Below are 24,516 nucleotides of genomic sequence, written 5' to 3'. Positions count from 1 at the left end.
TTTTGTTAGACCGTTACTTGCTCATACACAAACTTTATATAATCCCAGCAAACTGCTTTAATCATGGATCTGGTTTACACCCCATTGTGGGTATGGTCACATGGTAGAATCTGTCACTGATTTTGAGAAGCATTCCTCATTCCCACTCTGTAAGACCCAGCCCATACATGTGTTACATGGCCTGGTGTGATACCCATCCATTTACAACTGCCGGTAAGCCTCTGTTGGGCAAATACCTAGGGTAAAAGAAGAGATTTTACTAAAGGATTATCTTCATGAGTTTATTTTAATATTGGGACCTAAAACCCATTTGTACTTAGAAAGCACATGACATACTGTATTGTATATCATACATACGTCCCAAAAGTTCAAAAGCCTTTCCTTTTTATTTTTTCTATGCTAACTTTTGGTAAATGGGTAGCACAGAAATGCAGTCTTTAGTAAGGAAGGTAGAACGTCCTATAACCACCTCTGCACATTTAGTATGGCAGGTAGAATGTCCTATAACCACTGCACATGTATAGTCCTCAGGTGTAGTCAGTGAATATTAAATGGAGTGGCTGTTGCAACTGGAACTTAAAGACTTGGCTGAGGAGCTGGAAGAAGGTGAATACTCACTGATTTTAACAGCAGGGACATACAGTAGCTAGTGGCAAAGCACTGGTAATGTATATAAACCTCTGTATCCCGTCGTGTGCATGGATTTGCTTTCCAATCATCTCAGGGTGGCTCACCTGCTCTTCTCAACTCCGAAATTAATTCTGCTGCTAAAACGGTGGGTACCCCCAGCTCCCCCATCATCTTAACCAATACACTTGTTGAGCAAGAGGACTTAAAAAAAAGGAATGCCTTTATTTTATCTTCTTTTAGTTACCAATTCCCTTAAGGAAACAAGTTTAGCATATATGGATACTTTTTCACAAGTCTGGTTTCCTGGCAGTACAAAATAAATTATTTGTTTCCATTACGTAGAACAACATGGCGACTACACCAATGATGTCATCCCTATTCTACGTGAACATTATTCCTAAAAGCACATTAGCTCTTCTGACCTTCTTTACTTCACCTATATGAATTTTAAGGCAAAGTTTCTAATGCTGTACTGGTCAAACTATAAATATAATATCTAAAAACCCAGCATTGCAAATATTTTAGCTGTAAAAATGCATATAGGAATTCCCTACCTTTATAACGTATATAATAAAAGACTTTTTAATTATCAGTTCAAGTATTTTAGTTTTCATACTAAACCAGCTGAGATATTTTGAAAAAGGATACTGCCTCTTGGCCAAGTCATATAAATATTAGTCATATACAAATAACCACGAAACAGGAGGTTTCTCAAAGCTATGTCACAGCTACAGCTTTGAACAAGTATATACACACAGCAGCGCGTGGCGCACAAGTACCACCAAGCGCCCACAGACATTCCCACTCATTCACACACAGCAAGTGACATCATGAGGTCTTCAATCCAAGGGCGGCATCCACTTCCTCCTCTGGTTGTAGAGTATGCCACTGAGCGATAGGCCTTCTGGGATTAGCTAACATATCAGACCAGTGACGGAGCTCAGTCCCTGTAGCATTGCAGCCCACAAAGATCTTTCCGATAGCTTCATTTTTGCCCAATTTGTCATAATCAAGCACTGTAAGAACCACCTGCACTTTCTGTGGAAATTAAAAAAAAATAAAGATATTTAAAAAAAATTCTAAATTAACAAGAAAAAAGAAACAAGAAAATAACATTTTCCTGCAAGAATGGAAACTGCTACAATGTCTTGCATTCTCAGAGGGCTATCTTGAGGCCTCCTACTGCGTGGGCACATATACCTGGCTCACAGAACTAAGTGGGTTCTAGTTTAAGGCAAGGGCCAAGCAGCAAGTTATTACTGAATGAATTTCACAGGTAAGTCCTGAGCAGCCCAGTTCAACAATGCCCATTAGGCATGGTGCTATTGCCCTCTATGATTCTATGAAGACCATAGCCTAAGTCATGGATGGAGATTGAAAGTCTCCTACTTCCACCTGAAGTGAGCATTATCCACATGCAGAGAGGCTTAACATCATATTGTTCAAATAACACCGGTTGGGCTATGAACTTATTGAAGAGATGAAAGTGAAGCAACCAGGTGCTATCAGCTATATACTGGGCCACTTCTGATGCCTACAGTTAGGGCCAGAAATATTTCGACAGTGACACAAGTTTTGTTATTTTAGCTGTTTACTGAAACATGTTCAGAAGTACAATTATATATATAATATGGGCTGAAAGTGCACACTCCCAGCTGCAATATGAGAGTTTCCACATCCAAATCGGAGAAAGGGTTTAGGAATCATAGCTCTGTAATGCATAGCCTCCTCTTTTTCAAGGGACCAAAAGTAATTGGACAATGGACTCTAAGGGCTGCAATTAACTCTGAAGGCATCTCCCTCTTAAACCTGTAATCAATGAAGTAGTTAAAAGGTCTGGGGTTGATTCCAGGTGTGTGGTTTTGCATTTGGAAGCTGTTGCTGTGACCAGACAACATGCGGTCAAAGGAACTCTCAATTGAGGTGAAGCAGAACACCCTGAGACTGAAAAAAAAGAAAAAATCCATCAGAGAGATAGCAGACATGCTTGGAGTAGCAAAATCAACAGTCGGGTACATTCTAAGAAAAAAGGAATTGACTGGTGAGCTTGGGAACTCAAAAAGGCCTGGGCGTCCACAGATGACAACAGTGGTGGATGATCGCCGCATACTTTCTTTGGTCAAGAAGAACCCGTTCACAACATCAACTGAAGTCCAGAACACTCTCAGTGAAGTAGGTGTATCTGTCTCTAAGTCAACAGTAAAGAGAAGACTCCATGAAAGTAAATACAAAGGGTTCACATCTAGATGCAAACCATTCATCAATTCCAAAAATAGACAGGCCAGAGTTAAATTTGCTGAAAAACACCTCAAGAAGCCAGCTCAGTTCTGGAAAAGTATTCTATGGACAGATGAGACACTTTCACTTGCTCAAATCCAGACTTAAGGCGGAAAGACCCACAAACAAGCAAGACCTGAAGGCTGCGGCTGTAAAGGCCTGGCAAAGCATTAAGAAGGAGGAAACCCAGCGTTTGGTGATGTCCATGGGTTCCAGACTTAAGGCAGTGATTGCCTCCAAAGGATTCGCAACAAAATATTGAAAATAAAAATATTTTGTTTGGGTTATGTTTATTTGTCCAATTACTTTTGAGCTCCTAAAATGTGGAGTGTTTGTAAAGAAATGTGTACAATTCCTACATTTTCTATCAGATATTTTTGTTCAACCCTTCAAATTAAACGTTACAATCTGCACTTGAATTCTGTTGTAGAGGTTTCATTTCAAAACCAATGTGGTGGCATGCAGAGCCCAACTCGCGAAAATTGTGTCACTGTCCAAATATTTCTGGCCCTAACTGTATATTATACACAACAGTGTGGCTCTCTGCCTTTTATAGTGATACTGTAGTTGTCCAAAGCTGACAGTCTAAGGGTTGCCTGTCAGTCCACACCAACCAATCAGATATTTATGGGCCATAAAAACTATTATCCTTTCATTCAGATATTCCTAGGGAGACTTTGATGCACACGAACATTCATTTTTGTTGAATTAAGGGCTGTGGGCATCCATAGCAAACCAAAGCTAAATAATCAGTCTACTATTCTTTGCTCATGTCATATTGCCAAGCAGTGCACAAATAGTTCCATGTAAAGCCCAAATATTATTATGTAATAATATTCTGTAGATCTCATATACTACTGTAAATGGTCCAGATGGGTTATCCTACTGCTGTTACTTTGGTGCCACTGAACATAGTTACCTGCTGTATAAGATACATTTAGGTTGGTGGGGATCCTAGGTGGTTAAACCTCATGTCTAGGACAATTATACCTCCCCTCATAAAGTCCCGCTGTGGCAAACATACACAATGTAATATTCCCTGAAAAAAGACACATTTCTAATCCACAATTGCTTGTTAACAGAGTATGGGGATTTGTAGCAAAAAGGTTCGGAAGTCAAGATGTAAGAACAACACAAGATATAAAAAGACCTTGGAGGTCAAAAAATAAAAAATATATTGAAAAAGGCTACACATGGGGGTCCTAACAAACAATGTTACTCATCTTTACATGATCCCCCACTGCTCCACTCCCAACTCTGCCTGGGTCTGTGCTACTCCCCACTTCCTGGTGTCTCCCAACACTTGGCAGGACCTGAACCAGCCAGCGATTGGCCGAGTGAGCAACTTCAAACATTTCCAGTTCATGTCACACACCAGTACATGGAGAACAATGGGGATGTGGGCAACGTCAAGACTGAACTGGAGAAGTATAAGGAAGAGGTGTGCAACATTGTATTATGTTACAGACCCCCTGTAGGCCCTTTTCAATACATTTTTGTTATTTTTAAAGACAACTTTCAAATTAACATAGATCTAAAACTATAAACCTGGATTAATAATAATAATAATAATAATAATAATAATATATTGTTGTTGTCTAGTGTAATGATTGAAACTATTCTGGTGCTAAAGAACACACGAGGAATCTCAATCTACTCTTTCAGCAAGTTATTGAAAAGACCTTACAATATGGTGACTCACCTGGATTTGTTCAAAAGGAACTTCAAAGCTGAATGACTCATTATAATAGGGATTCAGGGTGTTTTTCTTAATAGTTGTCTTTTTCTTTTTGAGCCTTTTGCCATTCTGCATCAGATGAATTTTTACATATGGATCTAGGTTAATAAAAACAAAACAAAAAGAACAACCCATGGAAACAATTCAAGAGAATTTGATATATTGTTAAGGATAAGATAAGCCTGTTCTGTTTGTGAAGTCATGGCATATGAATACAGGGGTAGTACAGCACAATTTGCTATTTGTCAGGGCTCGTTCACATCTGCGCCCGGCACTCCATTCTGCAGGTTTCCGTTTTGTGCACAAAACAGAGGCAGGATACGGAAACCTGCAGGACTCTTTCTCACCCATTCATTTGAATGGGTTTGAAAGCTGTCCGGCCGTGAGCGGCGGTGAGCGTTTTATGCTCTCCGCTGCGAAACGTTTTTTTTAAATCCGGACACAGAGTCGGACAGCAGTACTCTGTGTCCGGTTTAAAAAAATGGTTTTGCAGCGGAGAGCATAAAAAGCTCATCGCCGCTCATGGCCAGACCCGGTCTGTGGTTTCCGTCTTCTTGCATGCAGAAGACGGAAACCACAGAACGAAGACCTGACCTGAACCTAGTGTTATTATGACTCTGTTACATATTTTGTGTACATTTTAAAAGGGATCTCTGTAGGTTATTACAACAGGTTTTCAACCATGATTATATATAGGATAAAAATACAGAATGGTTGTTTTGCCTGCTCATGATCATGGAGTAGTCTGGGGTAGAAGTAGAAGTTGGTGGTTCATCTTCTGCTCATAGTCTTGGTTTGTCATGCTATGTTCACGCTACTGTTTAGGGATCCTACCTGGGGTTCCATCACTTTTGTAAACCAAAAAAAAAAAAAAAATCCCCCAAAAAATCAAACGGACCCCATATTATATTTGTGTGAACATACCTGAAAGTCCTCCTACATCCATCTTCTTCAGATTCTTGGCCTCCAGCACAATCACAGTAAGCTTCCCTGCGGTGGGCACATATCTCAGAGAGAAACAAATATCTCCCAACTTTTCTTGCTATGACAAAAACATAAAAAAGAATTTGTGTGATGGCAGAAGTAATAGTGGCCAAAAAGTATTCTATATACAATACAAAAGAGATGCAAACCAATGAAAGAAAGTAACCCCCCCCCCCCACAGTATAAACAGATAATATAATATATTATAGATTACAGCTAAAATAGTAAAAAGGAAACCACACAAGTAAAACTCTGTCAATGACATCCTGCTGTCCACATAGAAAACTACAGAGGTTACTCAGGAGATACACATCAGCAGTAGCATCCACGGCAATAGCGTTTCTCTGAGGCCTCGTTCACATCTGCGTTGGTAACGCATTTGCAAGCGGTGTGCAGTGAAAGCACACAGACCCCATAGACTATAATGGGGTCCGTATGCTTGCTGCGAGATCTCCGCAGGGAAAATGCAGACAGGAAAGTACTTTAAAATCTATTTTCCTGTCCGCAAGACTTATGCGGCGATCTCGCAGCAAGCTCACAGACCCCTTTATAGTCTATGGGGTCCGTGTGCTTTCACTGCACACTGCTTGCAAATGCATTCGGTAGTCCATTCAGGGGTCCCCATGCGGACTCCCCAAATGGATTACCAAATGCAGATGTGAACCAAGGGTAAGAGTTCAAATATAATTGCCAGTAAGCAGTGTGGGACATGGGTGCTTCGCGCCCACTAATAGATTTCATTTTAGAGGCCCCAGTATACAGCTAATGGCAAATATTACCTGCCTTCTATTCACAAATTCCTAAAACTGTATTGACACACAATGCATTTAGTTTTAGCCAGCTATCTAGCCCTTACCTTGGACCATCTCTCTTCTGTGACCCTCTCAGTAGCCTGCTGACTCACTCTTGCCTTAGACTAGGGCCCCTTTAGCTTTGTTAGTAAGATAATTGGTTATAGGGCCCCACAGTAATAGAAGAAGGAGCCCAGGAGGGAGTTTAGTAGTTTACTAACCTCTGTGCCTAGATGACATCTCAGCCACCCAATACTTCTATATATTATAACCTGGATAGTCTGTTTTCTGCCACTTTATTATATGGGAGCCTAGGCTGCATGAGGTTACTGTATGATACCTGTCTATATGTAGTGCCCTGAGTGTAGGGGCCCACTATCCCTCATGGGTCAGGAACACATTCAGGCATGTATTCGATCCCCTGTGGGCCAGTCCAATAATGACAGTAAACAGAGATACCGGGATAGTTTTACTAATGCATACAAGAGGAACCAGAATTTATCAAGTGTTTTAGAAAATTTTTAAAACATGTACAACAAATGAGTGTGGCTTATTAGAAAGTGAGTATGTCCTAAGTTGTGACACCAGCATACGTGCACTGATACTTTCCTGAATACCTTCAGTTAAGCAGTAGCTTGTTTTGTCTATAGCCGGGGTCAGCAACCTTTTTTGTATTGTCAAGATTTATTTTTTTTGAAGAGTAGTCAGTGTGCCGTGCAATAAGTAATGTGACTCCTGCATGAAAGTTATATAATACATACTAATACTACATACTTAATATGAAAAAACTTTCATTTCAATATCATCCTTATCTATGACATCTTTTTTGTGCAAAGATGATTCTCCTCTGGCGGCTTTGACTTTTGGCTGAACATAGTACTCTCAGTGATCTGCAGTAAGCCACCATTGTAGGGGAAGACTGATATGGGTCTTCTAAAATCCAGCAGCTACTCCCAGAGGTACCTGATGATCCCGTAATATCCAGGTTCAATAGCCCCTACTGTGTGTATCCTCTATAGAAATGTCATTAACGGGAAGACACTTTAATAGGGTGTGATTCTTTGTTTAGGATCCTCATCTCATGGCCAATGTGAAGATACAAAAAACATCTCTCTTTCTGGAGGATCTGTCCTGTCCTACATTAGACAGACAACCCAGTGAGTTGAGTGGACATTGTGTAATGCATTATTTTACATATAATGGCGCTGCGGATAATCTGAACTCTTCCTGCCACATTCCCCATAGTTTGCAGCTGATCACTGAGGGTCCCAACATGGAGGGAATTAGTTATTCGCTCAATTCCAAGAGACCTTTCTGACAATTGAGGATTGGCCAAAGCAGAGAAATGGATAGCCATACAGCTCTTATTGGAATCCTTAGCCATAGTATCATTTCAATAATCGATGAATCAGTTCAGTTGTGTTATCCTCATTCTATTATATGGAATCAGTCCCATCCTAGATAAGTGGGTTTTCTATACACCTTATGACAAGTAGTTTAAATGCTAATATAGACAAAGCTAAATCTGCAAAGCAGTGAAATTGTAATCCTGCCATATTCTAAAGATTTTGTCTTTCTTCTTTGACTCATAGAATTGCCCAGGGCCCAGACAATATTTAAATTGCATCAAGATGTGCATAGTCTTCTTTATAATAAGTTATTTCCCAGGAGAAACTGAATGGCAGCAGATAATCTCCATTTCCAGGTATGAAAAAAGCTTTTTTGTTATGTATTTAATAGCCTTTGCAGCAGCTTATCAGTGACAATACAGAATAGCAAGTTGCAAGTTAGATTTATATTTAAAGTAGTGAAATTCTCAGATAATACTCCTGATTAGAGATGAGCGAGTAGTGAAATATTCGATATTCGTTTCGAGTAGACCCTCAATATTCGACTATTCGACCGAATATTGAATCCCATTATAGTTTATGGGGAAAAAATGCTTGTTTCAGGGGAAACTACAATTCGACTCAGGAGAGTCACCAAGTCCACAATGACATCCCAGGAAATGATGCCAACACCTCTGGAATGTAACTGGGACAGCAGGGGAAGCATGTCTGGAGGCATCTAACACGCCCAAGTCCCAGGATTACCCCAATATCACAGCCTATCAACTGGACACTTTCCACACTCAATAGAACCTCTATGAAAGTGGACAAATACTTGGAAACCTTCTTTCCTCTACATTAGTAAAAAAAATATTAGCATGCACTTATTTAACCCTTTCACTGCCAAGGGTCTCTGGAAATTTTGCACCTCCAGTAGCCAGAGCAATTTTCACAGTTTTGAGATGGACAAATCAAATCTAAATTGCAACATTAAAAAAGCATCCAACCCCCCATACCTATATATTATCTTAAAGTAGACACCTGCAGCATTGTCAGAATGCCATTTGGTACTGTATAGGAACAGGCACCTTCATGCAATTTTGATTTAAAGTGAATGTTTTATGAAAAAAATGCAAATAAATGTATATTAGTTGCTAAAAGCGGAAACCAAACAAAAAATTAAATGCACCAAACCTCCTAAAAATAAGAGTTCAACATGTGCAGAGTTCATACATATCACTATGGCCTACACCCGCATGCACGTGTCTTCAGAAAATCACCAGAACTGGAAGGAACAAAAATCTGCTTTGAAACTGGAAATGTTAAAAATGTATCATCCTATAAAATGTAGGAATTACACACCATGAAAAGTAAGTGAACCCCCTAAACCCTATATATTTTTTGAAAGTAGACAACCTGAACATTACAAATGTTTTAATGGGTCATCGATAGCCACATCCACCTTCATGCAACTTTGTGACAAACACAAATAATTTTGTTGAAAAAATACGCTAAAACACATATTTGCACCTAAAACTCATGTTCAATCTCACATTCATATACAAAATACATTTAAAATAATAGCTTAAATAGCTTAAGGTGTAGACATAGTATATACTGTGTATATATATATATATATATATATATATATATATATATATATATATATATATACTATATGTACTGCAAACATCAACTACAACAAGAGTTCAGACTCCCAAAAACCGTAATACAGAAGACAAGCAGGATTTTGCTGTTATTCACTAATATGTTAAAATTCTATAATGCACCTACCAAACTGTGACTGTGATACCAAAATCTAACTTTTTCCAGATTACACAGCATACTGTATATAAAAACACAATTTAATAGTTCATACAGTGTTGGCCAAAAGTATTGTCACCCCTGCAATTCTGTCAGATAATACTCGGTGTCTTCCAGAAAATGATTGCAAGCACAAACTCTTTGGTAATAATATCTTCATTTATTTTGCTTGCAATGAAAAAACACAAAAGAGAATGAAAAAAAAGTCGAATCATTGATCATTTTACACAAAACTCCAAAAATGGGCCGGACAAAAGTATTGGCACCCTCAGCCTAATACTTGGTAGCACAACCTTTACACAAAATAACTGCGAACAACCGCTTCTGGTAACCATTAGAGATGAGCGAACACTATTTAAAACAGCCGTTCTGAATAGTAAACTCCCATAGAAATGAATGGAAGCAGCCATTCATTTCTATGGGAGCGTGCTATTTGAAACAAATGTTTCGAATAGTGTTCACTCATCTCTAGTAACCATCAATGAGTTTCTTACAATGCTCTGCTGGAATTTTAGACCATTCTTCTTTGGCAAACTGCTCCAGGTCCCTGAGATGTGAAGGGGGGCCTTCTCCAAACTGCCATTTTGAGATCTCTCCACAGGTGTTCTATGGGATTCAGGTCTGGACTCATTGCTGGCCACTTTAGAAGTCTCCAGTGCTTTCTCTCAAACCATTTTCTAGTGCTTTTTGAAGTGTGTTTTGGGTCATTGTCCTGGTGGAAGAGCCATGACCTCTGAGGGAGACCCAGCTTTCTCACACTGGGCCCTACATTTTTCTGCAAAATTTGTTGGTAGCCTTCAGACTTCATAATGCCATGCACACGGTCAAGCAGTCCAGTGCCAGAGGAAGCAAAGCAACCCCAAAACATCAGGGAACCTCCGCCATGTTTGACTGTAGGGACCGTGTTCTTTTCTTTGAAGGCCTCTTTTTTTTTTCCTGTAAACTCTATGTTGATGCCTTTTCCCAAAAAGCTCTACTTTTGTCTCATCTGACCAGAGAACATTCTTCCAAAACGTTTTTGGCTTTCTCAGGTAAGTTTTAGCAAACTCCAGCCTGGCTTTTTTAAGACGCCGACGGATAATACGGGTAGACACTGTTGTACCCTCGGACTGCAGGGCAGCTTGAACTTGTTTGGATGTTAGTCAAGGTTCTTTATCCACCATCCGCACAATCTTGCATTGAAATCTCTTGTCAATTTTTCTTTTCCGTCCACATCTAGGGAGGTTAGCCACAGTGCCATGGGCACTGACGGTTGATGGTACATGCTGGTTGTGGGTCCACAATATCTGCTATCCACTCCAAGATAGGTTCCTGGTACTCGGGCCTCGTCAGCGGGGTACCCTGCATCCTGCTTCTTTGAGTGGTGGTACTGCTGGCTTCCCCTTTCCAGTAGCTAATTGGATCCGCAGTCAAGCTACTGAGGCCTGGATCCCCAGCTGGATTTTCACATCCACGTCCCCGTCCCTTTGTGCTAATGATGAGGGGCACTGCTAGCTGCCCCTCTCCAGTAGCTGGACTGTGGCCTGGATCCCCAGCTGGATTTCCACGTCCCCGTCCCTTGATGCTACCCTGACACATCATTGGCCGGTTCAGTATATGTGTACACTGTTCCTGCAGTGTAGCTCTGAAAAGAGCTGTTGATTAATGTTTTCCTGCCTAGTAGAAGCTACAATCTTTCTCATCCTCAACACAATGTCTCACCCTAACTACCTCCAAACTGCATCTGACACGAATATGGCTGCCACTATTCTTTTAAATCCGAGGTCACCTGATTTAGCCAGCCAATGACTTTTTCCTATATTTTTCGATGCCTACGTTTTCCTGCTTCCTGTGCTACCTTCCCTGCACAGTTATTGGTGCAAAAAAAGCGCCAGGGAAGGGCATACAGATTTTTCCTGCATTTACCGCATGGTATTCGATCGGAATCGAATATGTCGAATACCATAATATTTGATCGAATACCTACTTGATTGAACGGTATTCGCTCATCTCTACTCCTGATGTTATCCATTCTACACATACATGGTCGGCTTCAGGGAAGACCCTCATCAGATCACATCATAATCCCCCTTTGTATACGGCCATAAATAAAGGGCTATTTCTATTTTAGACATTAACCCCTTAGCGACCCTTGACGTAACTGTACGTCATGGGTCACATGGGGATGTATGGAGCGAGCTCACACGCTGAGCTCGCTCCATACACGGCAGATGCCGGCTGTATAATACAGCCAGGACCTGCCACTAACAGCAGCGGTCGGTGCCCGAGCCGATCGCTGCTGTTAACCCTTTACACACTGCAGTCAAACGCGACCGCAGCGTGTAAACCGCGCAGGCGGCATGGGCGCCGCCATGTTTCCCCGATCGCCGCCCTCCTGAACGTCACATGAGGGCGGTGATCGGTTGCTATGACAGTCGGAAGCCTATTGAAGGCTTCCAGGCTTGTCTCTGCACTAGATCTATTAGACGATGCCAGAGGCATCGTCTAATAGAAGTGCTGGGATTCTGCTATTCACTGCAGTACTGTAGTATTGCAGTGAATAGTATGAGCGATCAGACCCCCTAGGTTTCAAGGTACCTAAGGGGTCTGATCATAAATGTAACAGAAGAAAAAAAAAAGTTTTTAAAAGTATTAAAAAAATAAAAAAAATATAAAAGTTCAAATCACCCCCCTTTCCCTAGATCAGCTATAAAAGTAATTAAAGAACATTAAACATAAACATATTAGGTATCCCTGCGCTCCAAAATGCCTTAACTATTAGAATATTAAAACATTTATCCCGTACTGCGAACGGCGTAGCGGCAAAAAAAATAAAAACAGCCAAAAAGCGTTTTTTTCAACACTTTGCCTCCTATAAAAAATTGAATAAAAAGTGATCAAACCATCGGATCTTTCCCCAAATGGTATCAATAGAAACGTCATCTTGTCCCGCATAAAAAGACACCACAACCAGCTCCATACATGGAAATATGAAAAAGTTACAGGTGTTAGAACATGATGACACAAATTTTTTTTTCTATTTTGCAAAGTTTATCATTTTTTTTAAAAGTATCAAAAAATTTCAAATACTATATAAATTTGGTATCACCGCGTTTGTACTGACACGTAGAACACAGGTAACATGTCATTTGTACCAAACAGTGAATGCTGTAAAAATTAAACCCATAAGAAAATGGCGCAAATGCATTTTTTCTCCAATTGCGCCTCATTCTGAATTTTTTTCCAGCTTCCCAGTACATTGCGCAGCATATTGAATGGTGCCATTACAAAGTACAATTTGTCCCGCAAACAATAAGCTATCATGTGACTCTGTGAACTGAAAAATGAAAAAGTTATGGCTCTTGAAATGTGAGGAGGGAAAAACGAAAATGCGAAACCAAAAAATGGCCTGGTCCTTAAGGGGTTAATAGCATATCCACAGGATAAACTATCAATGTATGATAAATGCAGATCCTATCATCTATCTTCAGAATGGGGTTCAGAGTCTTGTCCTGCAGCTGATGTGAATGAAGATGTGGCAGGACATGACTGGCTCTCGCTATCATTTCTTTGGCAGTTCTGAAAATACCCAAGTATGCCTGCTCTGCATGTAATTCCCATAGAAGTCAATGAAGAGGCATACACCTCTCCATTCAGAGCAGCTGTGGGATAGGGATTCCAAGCCCCTGTCTCATGATGGCCGTGTGTTCCAGATGTAAGTACCTATTCTTTAAGACTTTAATGGTTTATCCTTTGGAAGAGGGAAAACTCCTTAAGGCCAAGGCCCCACGTTGCAGAAAAGCTGATTTTTGTTGCATTTTTTTTAATGTCATTCCTAGGAGTGACTACAAAAGGAAGTTCCAGTCATGGCCTAATGACCCAAACTAGCAGGATCATAGGGGTCTATGATGTTATAAATTTAGGTCATTGGACCACAATTGGAATGGGATTTGCAGCTGTAATATAGCTCCAAAGAGGTAAGCAGCGACACTCTCATTGCTCCAAAAAGCTCATTTGCATATTGACGATAATTGTCGATGGCTGAGTAGAATCACCCAATAGATTCCTAAGCCTGGAATAAGCAGAGTTTTAGATCAATAAACCACAAACTATACAGAATAGTTTCCCCCAAAACTATATATATCATTCTGCCCAACTCCTTCTGTATAACATGTTGCCTGCAGACTGGACTTATTTCTGTTTAGTTACATTGTGTGATATTTACTAAGCTAAATGTGCTAGAATTCTGGTGTAATAAGTGGTAGAAATAGGCCTACATGGTTTACCCCCACATTTGTTAGGTCACACCATGACATGCCAGGCATGTCAGACTGCCTATACCTGTCCTGTATAGGGGTGTCTCTCTCAAAATTCTTATCAGGGCAAGTTTAAGGCAGCACAGAATATTAGGTAAGTCACAATCCTAAACAGTATCCCAAATCTTCTCCTTTGGGGATTCTGTAATTCTACACTCTTTGAACACTTTTACTCGTTTCACACTATTACACTTTTTTTTTTTTTTTTTTTTTAACGTGAAAAATTGTTCTAACTAAATTGTATAAGTGACAAGAGTTAATGTTTTATATCCCGTTACAGTTTTATTATACTAAAAAAGAGAAAATCAATACTAATGACTTATACACACAAAGAACAATGACTTTTTGGTGAAGATTCTTTTAAATGTCAGCAGATCAATGGACATTTGTAGTTCTTGTTTGTAAGATGATCAGTCTACCTTATTTCAGAGAAAATTCTAATGCAAGCTGGGTTCTTCTATTCCTTGAGGGATAGACATGTTTTCTTGTAAGAGGCAGATATAAAGAAGTCACACAGTCAAAATGATACTGTAAGGGAATTGCAATAGGAGCAGCAATACCCCAGTAGCTGCTGGTGAACCCCGGGGAAGAGGCACAGAAGACAGTGAGCTCTAAGCTGAATCCCCCTGCTATCCTAAGCAATAGGCAACAACTGGTCGACAAAGCCCTTCCTGTATTGGTGACAATACAGAACGCAGACAAGACAAACAAACACAAAAGGGAGGTCAGCTAGCCAAGGGTCCGGTAACAGTCGAGCAACGCAGTACAGAATCAAAATCCAAGAGAATAGTCAATAGGGAAAGCCAGAGGTCAGTAATACAATAGAAGCAGAAGAGGATCTTAGCAGGGACAAAGTCTAAGGACAAAGTCACAATAGCCAGCAAGCCAGGGCAAATTAAGTAGCCTCTTCAAAGGGCCTCAGAAGGTGACACCCTTTTTTGATGAAACTCCAATGGCTGATTTCAAAATAACTCATTGTACCTGTAATCATTTATTGTCTATTGCTACAGATAGTCCAGCATGTGGAATGTAGAATTACAGCAAGTTGCAACATTAGGTAGGTCAAGGACAGGTAATTTTAGCCCTGGAGGTCCAACAGGGTATTCATAGCTGCATATGAAGAGTTGAAATGTGCAGACACTTTTCTGTGCATGAGCAGTGTACCACATAGTATGTGCTTATAAAGTGGTAGACAGGAGGGGAGGACTGGTGAAAGGAGGAGAGGGGAGCAGAGACAGGGGGAATATAGTATGTGACCCCTGTCTCTGGAAGCGGCGAGACGGAGAGTCAGAGAATACTATAAAGATGTGCCTGGGGCAGTCACGTGACCGCCCCAGCGATCATGATAAATATTCACTTTTGATAATAAAAGTGATTTATAGAGGATGGGGGGGGATGCTTAGTTTAATGTAAAATTGTCTTTTTATCCTGAACAACCCTTTTAAGTTGATGAACCACCAGATGGCAGGAGACATATTGTTGTTTCTGGACACACATTTCCTTATGGATTCCTGATGTTGAAATGGAGGAGGTGGTGATGATGGTGATGATGATAACAAGGACTATGTCCTAGTTGTGGATTTGACTTGGCTATAAAACCACAGAGAGAAATAGAGTGGTCTTGCTCTCTTTGTTTGCCACTGACAATTTTAATTTACCAAAAGAGCTAGTGATGCCAGTTCATGGAGAGATCTTCCACAGTGCCATGGATTTGTCATTTGATATTGTTCAGAAAATTCTCACACAGGAGATGACCACACAAAGCCATGAACACCACCCAAGCTTGCCTTAGGTTTGCCAGGCGCTTTTTTTTAAAGTTATGCTGTGTTCACACATCACTATGCCATCCGTCAGTTTGAATTCAGTTTGACACTTCAAAAGGGACTGATGCACATACTGATTGTATACTGACACCTTTTTATGCTGATAGCGAAAGCTGTGCATCCCCTAGAGGACAGATAAGGGGATTAAAAGTAGCAATTGTAAACAGAGTAGAGATAAGGAGGACACAGGGACATTTATTATATGAATGGGTGAGAAAGACTCCTGCAGGTTTCCGTCTCCTGCTCTGTTTTATACAGGAAACGGAAACCTGCATTACGGAGAGGACAACGCAGATGGGACAGACAGCGTTTGCTATCAGCATAAAAAGGTGTCAGTATACATTCAGTATGTGTATCAGTCCGTTTTGAAGTGTCAAACTGAATTCAAACGGACGGATGGCATACTGATGTGTGAACATACCCTTATGTTTGCACATTAGCTTAGCTCATTATTAATACCACATGTAGCATACTCTTTTTTTGATGTCGTCTCGTTGTCAGCCTGATCCGATGGCTAGTGGCTCTCTGCAACAGAAGCATCATCGATACTTTTTTTAAGATTCTTTATTTGGCCTTGGAATTCTTGCATCTTTTCATAATTTCCAACTCTACATTTTTTCTAAGTGTCCCTACCAGTACTGCTATCAGTACCACATCCCCTACCATTGCTACTATCACCAGTAGTCATATCTTTCAATTCTACATCTGCCTCCTTCAGATAAAAAAAAAAGACAAGGTTAATTGATCAGATAGGCTGCTTGGGAAATTGAAAGTTAAGAGGCAGAATCGAAATAGGAACACACTGAACTGAGACTTAAAGTCATTTAATGTTCAATTTCTGCTTCATTCTCAGGACTTACAATGCTATGTGTTTTGACCCGGTGTTTGTGGTCTCAGCCTGTTAGGTTCAGGTGTGGAATGTCTAAATGGCATTTGGCCCATGAATCATCTGTCGCGCTGCAGGGGAATGTTCACACTGGGCATGCTATTTCTGCGGTACCACTCATACATGGATCACATGATGCATTGCATTGAGTTGTGCGTTGTTTTCATTATCTTTGCCTCTGAAGGGGTTAAGTCCTCTGCAGTGCTGAAAACTCATTACAAGCTGTGGGCGGTTCTAAGTGCTGCTTCCTATCCCCTCTCTGGTTACTCCTGCTCCTGACTATTTAATTCCCCTTTGCATGCTGTCAATTGCTGGTCTTAAACTTCAGTTTCCTGTGTTCCTGAAATGATCTGTCTGCTTGAAACTGTTTCATTCATCTGTGTCTGAGTCCTGGCCCATTCAGCTTACCTTGCCTCCTGTTCATACTATCTGGATATTTGATAAGCATTGAGCACCTTGTTCCAAGCATAGTGTTATAGGTGCAGCGAACCCTAGTCTTTTTATTAATGGAAGTTTGGACTTTTTGTAGGTTTTTTGTGTATGTGTGTGATTTGTTGATTATGTAGATAATTTGTTTTCCCTTAGGCCTAACAGCAGCACAATACAGAAGCTTGTGCTGCTGTAGGACGAAAGTGAAAAATTCTGTTTATCCTATCCCTTTGCATAGTGTCAGTTTGCTGTGTTTCACGTTTATTCTCTCCTCTATACTTTGTGCTCCCATGTATTCACCATTAGTCCAGTCGGACACCTGTGGGGGACTTTCTCTGTATCTTACCTCTCCTTGCTAAATGTGAAACTAGACAAGTTTTCTGTTTCTCTTGTAGGTGAGTTTTTTTCTCCGGCTGTGTTCGCACCCACTCAGGTTGGTTAGTCAGGCCCATGGCTACTTGTAGCCACACACAAGTTATTCAAACTTCTCATTACTCTAGTTTTTGTGTTTTATTTCCTTACACTTGATTGAGAAGTTATCAGTCAGGGGCCAGTCCATCGTCAGTGATCCCCAGATTATAACACTATGGCTACAAGAGGAGCTGTCAAGACCAAATAATGTTGCTGTTTCCACCCACATTCTTATTGTTACTTGCAGTGATGGATGGTGTGGCATGTGTGTTTCCTCCTCCTTCTATACCTATCACTGTCTTTTGCCAGAAATTTTGCTACTTTTAATTTATTGTGAAGTATAGGGAAAATTTAATAATAAATATTGGCTTACAAGTGGCAGGGCCGTAAGAAATAATTAAATGCCTACTGCCATATGTGATGAAATATATGATATCATATGGTACAAATTAAGTACTTTAATTGTTGCGCCCAGTGTCACAGAGGAGTTTGCTCCACTGTATCAGTACAGCCTGTGGAATTGGTATAGTCATTGTGTTGTGCAATCTAGGAAGCTCAGCGTATTTTATGCAGGAATCATAATGTGCAATCCAGGAAGCTCAGAGAGAGAACAAGTCTCAGGCGATAATTCAAGAATGATTGATCTAATTAGCTAGCCAGGGTTACTGACCACCACAAACATTGCAGCAGCGGATGATCTAGGAACATTGCAAAAAGTCTATATTTGGAACAAAGGAAAACTTATGACAGCACAGGTGAGCGATTATAGGAAATCAGGAGACCTAATGGTCCATAAAAAGCCATGAGACACAAGACCCTGTTTTCAGATTCTTTGGAAAATGTGGATTCTGTCCCAGATGTAAAGCCAAGTCTGTATTTTTATTTCACATTGTTTCTGCCAGAAATCTTAGGTCAGCAACTATTGCTTTAACATTACGGTTCCAACCTTGTAAGTTTCTGTAATGTCAGAGTTCTCTGGTCTTATCCAATTAGCAGCTGAGGAGGTATATTTAAACTCACTTCCTTCTCAGCCAGGTGTCTGCAATTTATTTTACCTTATTTGGCTTTCATACCTATCTCTTTGTGTTACACAGCTTCATACTGATCTCTCAGAACCGACCCTTGGCTTGATACCAGAAAACTGCTTGTCTTCTGACTCTGGCTTAGACGTTTCCTCTTGAACTGACTACTGGCCTGGACATTTACTATTCTGATTTGTCCTCCTGATCCTGATTTGCCTTCTAAGTTCATCATGGGTTCTTTTTTTGATTTCTGATAGTGGAGTGTTTATTTCTTGTACATTTTTTTGTGGTGATAACTTGGAACCTAAACTCAGCAAAGTCCATCTAGCCTTGCAGCTGGCACTGGTGAAGACATTTGGATATCTGGGGCCTATCTCTCGGCATTGTATAGGATTTAAACTGCTAGTTCTACTGCTCTCTATTTTCTGATATTTGCGCTAAAGCAGGGGTGCCCAATACGTCGATCGCGATGTAGATTGCAAAGGACGTATGGGTCGATCGCGGGATGCAGGGATCCCCGGTGTCTGCTTGCTCACAGTGCAGGCTGAGAGTCATCTCCAGCCCCAGCCTGCCAATGTCCAGAGATAACTCTCAGCCTGCGCTGTGAACAAACAGACACCGGGGATCCCTGGGCGGCCACAGAACGTCGCTGTCTCCTGCTCTCACGATCCGTTCGGCCCCGCCCACATGACCGGCCCCGCCCATGTACACACCCGCCCCGCAGCATGTCAGTTATACCTACAGAAATGCTGGTGGTATAATGGAAGCAGAAAGACCTCTGCAGACTTTCTGTGAAAAGCGTTGTGCAAAAAAACCGCAATTTTTTTCCGCAGTGCTTTTATTCCTTTGGCCATAAATGGTTGATGCCCTCAAACTAATATGATACAGCTATTTCCTGGAATACAAGTATGAAAGCTATGAAATCACCTGGCATCACATAATTGGTGATTAAGCTAAAGTTAGTCATAACACTGCGAATAAATAGGGGAAAACCTAATGTCACGTAGGAAAAAAATACAACAACCGTGCTCTGCAGGGAGCCTATTAATTTAAAGGTAAATAAGGAATCATTACTCACTGGGGACCCTGCAAACGAAAAAAATGCACGTACCAACATGCATTAGGATTTATATATTCAGCGGATGCTGAAAAGGCCATGGCGTTTTTTTTTTTATTTTTTTTTACACATTCTCATTTGCCTAATGCATTATTATATTTTTGATAATTTTTACTTGATTGCCCCATCTCCTAGTGATGCAAATTTTGGTAGTATTCATCTCATAAGAAAGTTTTTTGATAACTACCTGTGATAAATAGAAAAACACTAGGTTCTGCTTTACAGAATACATAATAAAAGTAGTGACATAGCTGGCGGGGTGCAGGGATAATAGTCACCCCCGGTCCTGAGTATGAGCAAACGCTACCCCTGGATGTAAGGGTGAGTTTAAATCTGCGCCCGGTCTCCGGCTTGGCCAATTCGCTGGTTTCCGTCTTCTGCCCCGCGAAACTGGACAGGAGACGGAAACCCGGCAGTCAACTTTCAAAGCCATTTAAGTGAATGAGTTTGCAGAGGTGACTGTTCATGTGCAGAGGTGCGGGGTGGTTTCCCCGTCTGCCTGTCCGCGGGGAAACCAATATTTTTTTTTTTTTTAACCGGACACAAAGCCCTGCATGTCCGACAAATTATTTTATCTTCAATACAGTTTTGTAATAAACAAAATCAACTGCTGGCATCCACTAGAAGATCAATTTGATTTCATTCTTCTTCGCATTTGGCACTACAGTTGCGTTCATGACATTTGGGAAATCTATAAATCTTCAAAATAGCATATATCATATAATTACATGAAATGTTTCAAGCAATGACAAGCGGTGAGCAATGGAAGCACAGGGACTGCATAGACTATAATGGGGTCTGTGTGTTTTCGATGTTGTGTCCGCAGGAGTTATGCGAAAAGAAAAGTACTTAGTCTATAGGGTCCTTGTGCTTTCATAAGCTCAATGCTTGTCAATGCATTCAGAATTACATTTGGGGGGTCCTCATGCAGACTTCCCAAATTGAATATCGAATGCAGATGTGAACCAGGCCTAACATTGCAGTATTTACAATATTTTACAAGAGCTGGCTCCCAGTGGTTGGATCACAACTGTAACATTTGAGGAAAACTCCTATGACGAAGAACAGCTCTCAGTGTCTTCATCTATTGATCGGCAATATTCAGATCCAGATGTGCAACTAAGATCAGAGAATTCTTACAAATACTCAATTATTTCAGCAGCATCACGTGTACGCTTGCTAAACGCCATATTGGCCTCGTCAACAGAATCCTTCCACCAAAGTGGATGTCTCAATCTCCGCATGCTCATGCCAATTCAGACAGCTGCTTTATTGGCGGAAGGAGATAGAACCTTTTTATTCTGAACAGATAAGAAACTTAGAGATGGAACCATTTTGCATTCACATTTTCTCAGTGAATATCACAGATAATGCTATACCGCTCAAACAGCATGTAGATTGATGTACAAAGAACCGCGTACCACTATTGACTAGTTTTTGACAAAGTGGAGATAGAACCTTCTCGATCTAACGTGGCGAAATTACAGACTTTCAAGAAACATTTCTGGCACTCTATCGGCGTGCCTAGTCTACCAGCTGTAAAAGCTGGCCTGTCTTCCAAAAGTGACCAAGAGGTAGAAGTTGTTGTTGTTATTCTTCTACCTTTCATTACCCAACTGTAAAAGTTTCCTGTAAGATATATATCATCAATCAAGCTGCAGTTGTCTCTGTTGTTGACACATTTGGTGGCCTGAGCCTTCTCAAAGGTACTACTACCTCCACCACCACCACCAGTCATATCCTTCAGCATTGCCTTACCTACGTCCAAAGTTTACTGTCTGTTCTCATTAAATTCATCAAGAAGAGGAAGAGGACTTAGGACACAAGGAATGGATGATGTAATTTTAGCACAGGTCTTTTGTCCTTCTCCTTTAACCTGTGCTCTGTCCTGTTTTTGTCTTTGAATCATTTTACTTCACTGCCTATGCAATAGTTATTGGTGACAGTGCAGACACTGTTTGTATTTGTTTTGTTTTCTTTTTATAAGAAACTCTATTTGAAGAAAATTAGAAAAGGAGATTTAGCCTTGAAAGGTAACCTCGCCAGTAAGTATTAGACTAGAACACACTGTGGGAGTCAGCTTGGATTTCTTTTTGTAGTAATGGCAATATTATTGGTTAACAAAGGACACCATTGCAAAAAATATTTAACAAGATGAAATTTAGTACTAAAAAGTTTTCCTAGTCATTGAGCATTAGATTAGAGCACATTGTATGAGTCAGTTTGGATTTTTGCAGTGATAATGGCAGTTTGTCTGTATTGGTTAATAAAAAAAACACTGTTCCAAAAAATATTAGATCGGTTTTCTTCTCATTTTAATAAACTGTTCTCCTCCTCCTTATCTTCAATCTAACTGCATTATATTCATCTCTGTCTTCAGCCTCGCACATAGAGCTCTATGGACTAGGGAAGGGTTGAGTAGGATTCTCCTGCTGGTTTATTAATTGATTTATTGCCTTATTCTGTACATTCCTAGCATTTTATCTACAACCTAGCATTCTGAAAGAAATGTCCGAGATATATATATTGAAAAAAATTATTAATAACACAACACAAAAACTGGCAGAAATTTTGTCCAAAAGTTTAGTTACGCTTTCACATAATGAGATTATTAATAATGAAAAAGGTAAAGTGGCCATTGTGTATGTACCACAGTGAACATTGCAGTCACAAAGCAGAATGCAGAGCTTCTCCCCCTTCACTCCTATGATTTTTCTGTCTAAAATAGCTCTAACTAAACAGCTCTGCAGCAATTTAAATTTGCCTGCGACATATCCCAAAAGTTGGGTCAAAATCAGTTCATTACAAATTGGTTAGCTCATCTCTAGTAGAAATATTACTTGCATTATGATAAAGCAGAATACTGGGGTAAATTTACTACTACCATGATGGCTCATGTTGGATGATATATTTAATGTACTGTCTAAATTTATACCACTAATTGGTTGACTTAATTTGGGACAAAATTATGATGAATGTTTGTGCATCTTAATGAGAACCCTGTCCTCAGGCAAGTGTGGTGGTATATACCACTAGAAAGCCAACAGTGTATCAAATTCAGCACACTATCGGCTTTCCCGTTATGTGCCCTGGGGAAAGAGCCATTGGTGCCACTACCGATAGCTCTTCAATGTCAGAAGCCCGTTCCTGATAGTCTAACTGGGAACGCTCCTCCTGACAGTGTCTGTAGCGCTATATTGTGAGGGGGTGTTCCTTACCGCCCAGCCATGATGCAGAGCAGTGAGCAATGCCCCCCTCTGACACCGCTCGTCCATAGACTAGTACTGGGGAGGCGTTACTCACCACTTTTCTTCATGGCTGGGCAGTAAGGAATGCCACCTCACAGTATAGTGCAATGGACAGTACTGTCCGGAGGGGCATTCCCAGTTAAACTGTCAGAAACAGCCTTCTGACAGTGAACAGCTATAAGTAATTGACAGCTTTTTAGCAGTATATGGAAGCACATGTGCCCGAGGACATGAAAGGTCCTCTTTAAGCAACCCCTACTTTCCATTAAGCCATCCTGCTTCCTGATAAGCCACACCACTTGTGAAGTGAGGTGCAAAAAGTGTCTAAAATGAATAAGAAATGTGGTATAAGGTTTTTTTTTTTGCACCTACTGAACCAAAATTCAGTTGCTTTTAGCTTATTAAATTCCCCCATTATTTTCATTCAAGGAATAACAAAAATAATGTTTGTTAGGTTCTCATGGCTTGCAAGAACTCAAATCAGCTTTTAAGTTACCTCTTCTTTTTCAGCAGATTGGAGATCCTGCCACTCCTCAATAACATGAGCCAGGTCCACAGTGTTCATGTGTACTTTAGCTTCACCAATCGCATCATGTTTAGAGAATCGGTCAAAATCATATACCGACATGACTAAGGTCTTTCCTCCAAGTTCTGCATAAGGGATCTGGAAAAAAAAAATTAAACACAATTATTTCGGCAAAATTAATATAGAAATGAAATATATCTGGCCCCAAAAAATCTAGATAGAACAGAATTTAGCAGCATGCTCATGAGCCATCTGCGTAGGAAATACACCATCTGCTGGAAAACACAGAAGGGAGTCTGTTAAGAGACTGTAGGACAGCTTAAGACAATGACACTCAATAGCTATGTGCTGGAGACAACAGGGTCTGTAAACCTCAAACATCTTGTCAAATTGCAACTTTTTTGAAAAATATGTTAATAAACTTAATATATAACTCTTGGAGAAAGGTAAAACTTTCAGTGAAGTTCTCCTTGTCTGAGTTTCCATATATTCAACTTGTAGTCAAAGCCAGGAGTAGATCTTATGGCTCGTTCACATCTGCGCCCGGTCTCCGTTGATACAGGTTTCCGTTTCCTGCCCGAAACCAGGCAGGAGACGGAAACCTGCCGGCATTTTTCAAACGCATTCATTTGAATGGGTTTGAAAATTGTCCGACCCTGAGCACCGGTGAGCGTTTCGAGCTCTCAGCGGCGAAACCGTGTTTTTTTTTTTGTTTTGTTTTGTTTTTTTTTTTTTTTTTAAACTGAACACAAAGTCGGACATGCAGGACTTTGTGTCCGGTTTAAAAAAACCGGTTTCGCCGCAGAGAGCTCAAAACGCTCACCAGCGCTCATGGCCGGACCCGTCCTGACAGGTTTTCGTCTTCTGCCCGTCTTCAGAAGACGGAAACCTGACTACGGACACCGAACGCTGGTGTGAACCCAGCGTAAATAGAAGAAAAAGTATATACTGGAATAAGCTCTCATCTAGAATCAATGTTTTCACATATCTTTGTACATCAGGAGCCGATTGAATGTGGCAGAATTTTTTGTGTCAAATTCATGTGAAATTCCAAATTAAAAATCCCAATATAACTCTGCGCAACCAGAAGCGTAAAGAGGTACAGTAGAGGGCTCATGTACTTCAGTGGAAAGCTGTATGGCTCTGTATAAAACTGTTGTATTCAACCATTTCAGATCAACTCTTAC

At 40.5% G+C, this 24,516-nt stretch overlaps 1 protein-coding gene across 1 annotated transcript in view; it reads right to left on the bottom strand.

The window, feature by feature from the left end:
* Positions 1 to 1,209: 1,209 nt before the first annotated feature.
* LOC142210731 (synaptotagmin-1-like) overlaps positions 1,210 to 24,516 on the bottom strand; it is a 166,206-nt gene continuing 142,899 nt past the window's right edge. The window contains exons 6-9 of the mRNA XM_075280104.1: positions 23,300 to 23,467; positions 5,570 to 5,687; positions 4,610 to 4,743; positions 1,210 to 1,668 (exon numbers count right to left, since the gene is read on the bottom strand). Coding sequence (XP_075136205.1) covers positions 1,459 to 1,668; positions 4,610 to 4,743; positions 5,570 to 5,687; positions 23,300 to 23,467 — 630 coding nt within the window. The 3' untranslated portion in view covers positions 1,210 to 1,458. The remainder of the gene's footprint in view (positions 1,669 to 4,609; positions 4,744 to 5,569; positions 5,688 to 23,299; positions 23,468 to 24,516) is intronic.

This window comes from Leptodactylus fuscus, chromosome 6, assembly GCF_031893055.1.
Source record: "Leptodactylus fuscus isolate aLepFus1 chromosome 6, aLepFus1.hap2, whole genome shotgun sequence".
NCBI lineage: Eukaryota > Metazoa > Chordata > Amphibia > Anura > Leptodactylidae > Leptodactylus > Leptodactylus fuscus.
Note: the sequence above shows the minus strand (reverse complement) of the source record. Positions and strands in the feature narration are given on the sequence as shown.